The sequence below is a fragment of the Amphiura filiformis genome, chromosome 17 (genome assembly GCF_039555335.1).
Source record: "Amphiura filiformis chromosome 17, Afil_fr2py, whole genome shotgun sequence".
Taxonomy (NCBI): Eukaryota; Metazoa; Echinodermata; class Ophiuroidea; order Amphilepidida; family Amphiuridae; genus Amphiura; species Amphiura filiformis.
In genome coordinates this window covers 16,725,724-16,734,000 of record NC_092644.1, presented here as the reverse complement: position 1 = coordinate 16,734,000, position 8,277 = coordinate 16,725,724, and the positions used below count along the sequence as shown (strand labels likewise).

The 8,277-nt window shown below is 33.5% G+C and overlaps 1 protein-coding gene across 1 annotated transcript in view; it reads left to right on the top strand.

Moving 5' to 3' along the window:
* Nucleotides 1-532: 532 nt before the first annotated feature.
* LOC140137011 (sodium- and chloride-dependent glycine transporter 1-like) overlaps nucleotides 533-8,277 on the top strand; it is a 44,315-nt gene continuing 36,570 nt past the window's right edge. Inside the window, exon 1 of the mRNA XM_072158672.1 lies at nucleotides 533-544. Within this exon, the coding sequence (XP_072014773.1) occupies nucleotides 533-544 (12 nt within the window). The remainder of the gene's footprint in view (nucleotides 545-8,277) is intronic.

Sequence of the window (8,277 nt, the reverse complement as noted above, 5' to 3'; positions counted from 1 at the left end):
AAAAGTGCATGTTTTTGGCTCTTTTTTCAAGAAATTGCCCAAATATAAAAATTTTACTTTTATTGCCAGTTAGAACTAGCTAAAGGATTAGGATTTAGCTATGTTTTATTTTGCAGAACTTGATCATATTTTTTTAATCCCAAAAAATTAGTGCTGTATTTATCTGGAATGGGGAGTAGATTAGGTCAGGGAGTTCAATTGCATGGATACTTTGCTTACAGACCATTGACGCAGATAACGGTCCAGGATAGTGCCAAATATGTTAAATAAGTATTGACCTTTTCGGTAAATAAGCCTTTGCGGGTAGACCTGTGATGCCATCTCGCCGATGCGCACAACGTTACTAGTGCACACTTCACGGCTTTCAAATGCGCAGTAACGATGTTTCCAAAACGATGTGCACATCAGCATGACGTCAAATGACGACATTCTCAGATCTACCCGCAAAGGTTTATGGGATTAACCATGGTTTCACTAGTTTAATCATATCATCTCCACTTGTCATTAATTTGGCTGGATCAGGAAATCCACAATGTCAGCCAAGGTATTCTCATGTATTCATCACATGCGCCCTATCCTTTACTGTTGGACATGTTTTCTGGTTTGTTTAATATCAAATGAATACGGTCAAAATTGTAAAGCTTGATCCAAATCCAAGAGGGAGTATCATTGAACTAAATACTATGTATATCTATTATATATTTTATTTTTGATGTATAGTGCTTTGGGTCCGTGACGTAATGCGCTTAATATTAACGCGTGGTATATTATAATATGAAATTAGTCAATAGATGTGGACTGATTTATCTTCATGTACTAAGTAAAGATGTCATGGAAGTATAAGAGTTTGAAAGAGCAATCAGTGTATGGAATTTAGAGACGGTTCCTCCGATTGCAGTTGGTGGAAGTGTTTATATTAACCGTCTATGCAGAAAGGGCGGGAGAAAGGGTAACCTACTTTATTAAACAAACTATGACATCTTTAGTTTATAATTAGCAATAGATTTTATACTTCTCTTTATTTTTGACAATGTTATTTTAGTTTTTTTTGGTGCGAAAACTTTATTTTTTTAAACTTTGAGTAGCCATATTTTGGATACAATTTTGTATATCACTGTGGCAATATGCAGGAATTTCGTCAAATTGTTTTGTATATCACGTTCCTTGGGGACGCCTTTTGATCGTATTTATATGTATTTTATAAGATTGTATATGTAAATAGCAAGTAAAGAAGAATGTATCGTTTGTAAAACGAGCATGCAAAAGAAATAACAATTTTTTAATGTAAAATTTGTAAAAACTATGTGCACACAAATGAATGAACCTTAGCCCAAATGAAATGCCATTACTTAAGAGTATATGAATATGTATGTAATAAATTTTCTAAAATGAATTATGAGAATATTGAATAAGCTTAGAAATCAGAGAATATAACTTACCCATCCCAGAATCCTTTGCATCATGACGCATCATCTCATTACATGACACTCCTATTATTTTGTACAGGTTCCCTTTGTTTTCATGTTGAGAATAGACTGGCTAAACATGAGTCGATAGTCAAGGAATGAGCACATTTTGCAAGACCTGGATGTGCTCTATCAATTGATGAACTTTTTAAAACTATCAACCCATTGATGCTCTTAATAGCAAATCAGTACAGAAAATTAAAATGGAAGTAATGCATCAATGGGAAGTGTAAGATATATTCTCTGATAATACCCTCATATAACCATGGTTGTACTGGGGTATCTCCTCCATGTAATCAATTTGGCTATACCAGGAAATCTCCAATGTCAGCCAAGGTATGCACATGTATCCAGTATATGCGCCCTATCCTTTACTGTTGGAGATAATTTATGGTTTGTTTACTATCAAATGGATACGGTCAAAATTGGCTTAATATTAACACGTAGTATATTATATTATATATAATAACAAATTAGTCAATAGATGTGGCCTGATTTGTATTCATGGTTAAGTAAAGATGTGATGGAAGTACAAGGGTTTGAAAGAGAAATCAGTGTGTGGAATTTAGAGACGGTTCCTCCGATTGCAGTTGGAAATGTTTATATTAACCGTCTTTGGTGTAAAAACTTTTATTTTTTTAAACTTTGAGTAGACATATTTTGGATACAATTTTGTATATCACTGTGGCAATATGCAGGAATTTCGTCAAATTGTTTTGTATATCACGTTCCTTGGGGACGCCTTTTGATCGTAGTTATATGTATTTTATAAGATTATATATATAAATAGCAAGTAAAGAAGAATGTATCGTTTGTAAAACGAACATGCAAAAGAAATAACAAGTTTTTTATGTAAAATTTGTAAAAACTATGTGCACACAAATGAATGAACCTTAGCCGAAATGAAATGCCATTACTTAAGAGTATATGAATATGTATGTAATAAATTTTCCAAAATGAATTATGAGAATATTGAATAAGCTTAGAAATCAGAGAATATAACTTACCCATCCCAGAATCCTTTGCATCATGACGCATCATCTCATTACATGACACTCCCATTATTTTGTACAGGTTCCTTTTGTTTTCATGTTGAGAATAGACTGGCTAAACATGAGTCGATAGTCAAGAAATGAGCACATTTTGCAAAACTATCAACCCATTGATGCTCTTAAAGGAAATCTGTACCATAAACTAATCAATGGCTATATAGTTGCAGTAATAATAAAAACGACAAACAGTAAAAGTCCCAAGCTTATATACGTACAAATAAAGGAGAAATTCTTAATTCCTTACGACGATCAACGGTCATTTCGCAATTCATGGCGGCGGCCATATTGATACCCGATGTATTTTTTATTACGCTGTAACGGTACCCCGATATTGAAACCAGCGAAATCCGTGCCACCAGCACTCGCGCTCGTGAACTTTGGTGACACGAAGCGAATACTACCAAAGTTCAGATTCAACATTCGTTCAAAAAAAAAAAAAAAAAACGCGACAATTTTTACCCATAAAACAATGTCTTTTGAGAACGAAAATTAAAAATAGCACTAAAAACCAAATGGAAGTACAAGGGTTTGAAAGAGAAATCAGTGTGTGGAATTTAGAGACGGTTCCTCCGATTGCAGTTGGAAATGTTTATATTAACCGTCTTTGGTGTAAAAACTTTTATTTTTTAAAACTTTGAGTAGACATATTTTGGATACAATTTTGTATATCACTATGGCAATATGCCGGCATTCGTCAAATTGTTTTGTAATATCACGTTCCTTGGGGACGCCTTCTGATCGTAGTTACTGATATTATGTAAGATCTTTTTTGTATTTATATATATTTTATAAGATTATATATGTAAATAGCAAGTAAAGAAAAATGTATCGTTTGTAAAACGAACATGCAAAAGAAACAACAATTTTTTTGCAAAATATGTGCAAACTATATGCACAAGAAATGTATGATCCCTAAACCGAAAAGAGATTTCATTACTTAAGAGTATATGAATATGTATGCTGTAAATGCTGTAATAAATGTTCCAAAATCAATGATGAGCATATTGAAAATGTTGAGAATTCTGATGGTTATAATAATATCCTTATGAATGAATCCGGAAAAAACAATCCACGTATCCATTTGATAATATGATACTTAATCCAATTATAGATTTATTTTGAAAATAAAGGCAAAAGTTATGAAATTATAGGTACAAAAATTTTACCAGAAAGAAAGCATTTAACACCAGAAGAATTCAGCCAAAAATATAATTATATCAATAGTGAACTCTTATGCTGAATGTTTACATATATAGATGTATCAAGAAAAATTGAAATAATGGATAAGACTTTAAATCACCAAGTTAGCATCATTGGCCTATCATATCGGAAACTTAATTAAAAGAATCGCCATCCGAATAGCTATAATAATTATTATGGCGTATACAAAGAGAATGGAAAGATAAGATGTATGTTTTTTATAATTAATTATATATAAACTAAGATCTGATCTTTGGGTTTCAAATCCTAAGTTTGAATCATTTTGTAGAAAGGGAAAATACATGTTAGGTGTCATTTTCATCGTACACACGTCAATTGACCATTTCATAAAGGCAATTGGTCCTATATACTAGATAAAATATCAAACGAAAATAAAGGAATGATATCTAATATACTCGTATACTTGTTAAATCTTGTTTATTCACGTAAAACAACGAGACAAATGTTGAACATTTCCTAGACTTGTCAAACGCCTTTGACACTATTGATCACAGCATTTTGTAAGAGGAAAAGTTTTTAAATGGTTTAAGGATACTTTACATAACAGAAGATGGTGTAATAAGGCCATTGTATCTGAATATGATCTTGTCAATAAGTAATTAAAAGAAGTTAATAATTGGTTTAAGGCTACTAATCAAGCCGTGAATATAATCAAAATGTAAGGTGCGCGATGCAAATCATAGAATATCCCGTATATTGTACAATAAATACTATCATATTGGATAATGTAATTATGGAAAGGATGAATAAGACTTGGGGATGATTTGAAATGACCACCAATTATGACTGTTTGAAATTATTACCAGCAATGTGGAAAAAGAGACATGTAGAAACGAAAAAAGCTACCATTTTCTTGAAGGAGCAAAGTTCAACAAACCATAACGTTTGAAGTCAAATGATATACCATTTTGAAGCTTATGATATATATATTCTAAACACGAAATAAAACAAAACTGACCGGGGGAGGAATTTACGGCTCATTCGTCGTATACAGTCACATTTAGTACTTCTTCGTTTTGTTTGTCTTCCATTTCCAAAATCGCTTAATAATTAGCTGGTTTCCTAGCATTTACACCATAATTAAGATCATATGACAACTGCTTTCTTGTGATTATAATGTTATGAATGTTCTATTCCCATTTGAATTGTTCTGCTTAGTTGTATGTATGTAACTAGATATGTATTTATATATTTTTGAGAGGAAGCCCCGCCAAACCTGCCTGGTTATCAAATTAATCAGTGACAAGGTTATCTCTGAATTTGAGAGGTGCTAATTGATGTTTTAATGTTATTGCACCTTTCAAATTTAGAGATAATTTTGTTACTGATTAATATGATAACCAGGCAATTTTGTCACTGATAAATATGATAATCAGGCAGGTTTGGTTCATCCCAGAAGATCTGCTTTGGTGGTACTTCGTCTTTAAGTAATATTATGCAACTTATATATATACAGGGTGTATCAAAATTAAGTATATAGTTCGAAAAATGCCGCTAGATTAAAAAGTATGTGATCTGTGGTCAAAATTTTCTAGTTGATAACTTAATCAACATCATGTCCTCCTATAGCAGCAAAATCACTGGCGTGTGACTAATAATAAGGATTTGGTGGCACAAAAAGCAGTTGTTTTAGGCCTTTTGGCCTTCTGAAAATCTCATGATTCAATTGTGTATTTGTTTTTGTTGTTGATATTATTTGAATGAAAACAAAGAAAATGGCCATTTAATTGTGTGACCGAATTCGGTCCTTTTTCTGTGTTATGACCATACCCGTACGACATCGCGTACGTGTTTGACAAATATGTCGATCGTTGGAATAAAACGACGGGACACGTTGTTTTATTAAACATCTCAGGTCTTGTCACAAATACAGCACCTAAAGCCTTATGCATTACAATCATGTAAAAATCAGAATTTTAAAACCTTCCTGCTTAGCAATATTACTATAATTTTATACCCCATAGTATAATTTTATACCCCATAGTATATATAACATTATTCAATCGTATAGAATTTTTCCTTCCTTCCCATCACGCACTATTCCAGTCCGTAGTGAATCAAATTCATAGATCGTGTGCAACTGATGGTCCTTGCCACCAGTGGCGTAGCCAGGATTTTGGAACCGAGGGGGCACAACTTTTTTTTGCATGGTTTGAAAAAGTGAAGAGCAAAAAAAAAAAAAAAAGAAAAAAAAAGGATATTAGGTGGCACCAACATAAAAACACAAAATTTTTATGTAAAATTCAATTTCATTCTCAATTTTGCATCATTTTTTTTATAATTCTCCCCTTTTTCTGCCACCCTGGGTATAAAATAGTCTATTGTTAACACAATTTTTTTTCCACCAACGCCTTCAGTCTACCGACGGCCTTTCATTAACCGACGGTCATGACGAGCGGGGGTGGGGGCGGCACCGGCCCCTGCCCCCCCCACTGGCTACGTCACTGCTTGCCACTATTGTGTCCTAATTATGGGCAAACTTATTCCATATGTAGATTAAGTCCATCGATGTTACTAATAATGTAATTGTTAAATTTAATTGTGATGAAGTTAAAAAGAGCGATGTAGAATATTTGTGTAAGAGGTTAGTGATTACGTGATTCTTAACGTTTCTTAAACGGACGCCGAGAATATATCACTGCATGTCTTGTCATTAGTTTTGAACCTTCAGGTGTATAACAGGAATTTGATTCCCTGACAACCACGTGTCAATAACGCCTAGAAAAGCTTTTTATTAGTCATCGGCCACATTATTCGTGGTTCCTTTTTTCCGATGAAGCACCAGCCAAAATGTCCGTATTCTATCAATGTAATGAACAGGACTCTACACATCCGTGGAGATAATGTGTTTCGCGACACTCGAAAGCCGCCGGAATGCGGCTAAATTACCCTCTGGAATAGTGCATGATGGGAAGTAGGTACAGAGGTCTATAATTATATGAGAACGGACCGACATCGGCTGTTTGTTGTACACTTCTCGTGGTCAGTTGGTGGTCGTGTGAATAATGTCTTGCTGTACACCGTATGGGGCAGAGATCCGGCGTGCGATTTCCACGATATTACTACAAAATGAAGCGTTTGAATTCTACTGAGGTAAATTATATCTTCCTTGTTTTCCCCCGAGATTTATGGTCACAAATGACCCATGTTCTTTTTTCTTTTCAACCACTTTTAAATAATTTTGCCCGGATACCCCCCCCCCCCCAACATTTCAAGGTTGATTAGCGCTGATGAATGTTACTTCTTGTCGTCAAGATTCCAAGTATCCACTATAATAGCGTATGGTTTATGGTTAAATGATTCTTTACCACTTACCATACCAGATAAAAACATAAAAAGAAGTATATAGAATATTCAGAAATATAAAAAGATTTAGACCTTCAATGAACTTTTGGGCATCCTTCATGAACATTATTATGAAATCAATGAGATCATTATTTTCTTGGTAAGATTTTAATTTTTTACAAATTTTCTTACCGTTTAAAGAAATCGTAGGTATTCTTACCTATTTTTAAGAAAAAAAATACAAGTGATCCAGGGCTCTTAAGTGGCCCATGCCAGAGCACATTAATCGGCAATAATGCCCTTGAAGCAGCTTCAGGGCTCTCAGTTAGTACACTGATACCATTTGAGCATTATATCTTGACATGTTGGTCAAATTTTAAGCCAGGTACGAAACAAAACCAAATAAATCCAGGCGGGCTTCTTTTTGAAGCCCGTCTGGATTAAATAAAAAAATACGAAAAAGAAAAAAGGGTTGAAAACAAAGCTGGACCCTTTTCAAACAATTTGAAATTTTAAAGAAAATTGGATGCAAAATTGAAAAAGTGGACACCGTGTTTCCACCGGAATGTCCCTACGTTAATAGTTTGAAATTGTTAGTGAATGACGACGTTCAATTTGCATTGAATTTACTATAGGATATGAACGTCACCATTCATTAAAATCTGAAAACTATTGAAGTACAGTTAAAATTCGGTTGTTCGGTAAAATTTTAGTGTCCAATTTTCAAATTTTGTGTCCACTTTTCTTTAATAATGTGAATTTGTTTTAAAAGGATCTTCTTGTTGTGAAACTGAAATAGTTTTGATATAAAATTGTATATTCATACGTAGTGGTATAAACATCCGGCTGAGGACGCAGTTGGTACTGTGAAAGCGCTCCCGGTAAGCGATCAAATTTTAAGTAGTGTTGAAGTCAAAAAAATTCTTCTAATTTGAAATAGTTTTGTTTTGTTTTCCGGTGTTCGCACCCCGGGGTTCGCACATTTTTGCAAAACACATTCGCTTCATCTGTGAATCAAGTAAAATAAATGTGCACATTCACTATTCTCATAATATTTCCGAAATTCTCATATATTTTGGGAAAGAAAATTCATGATATTCAAACACAACAGATGTGTTTTATTTCCCCATATAATACAAGTTGAGGTCAAATTTTACACTATGATTGTTTAATTTAGGATATGGTCATTGTGGTCCATAGTGATATATATAGGTAAAAAAATAACATCTGCCAGTTAAATGGATTTACATTTT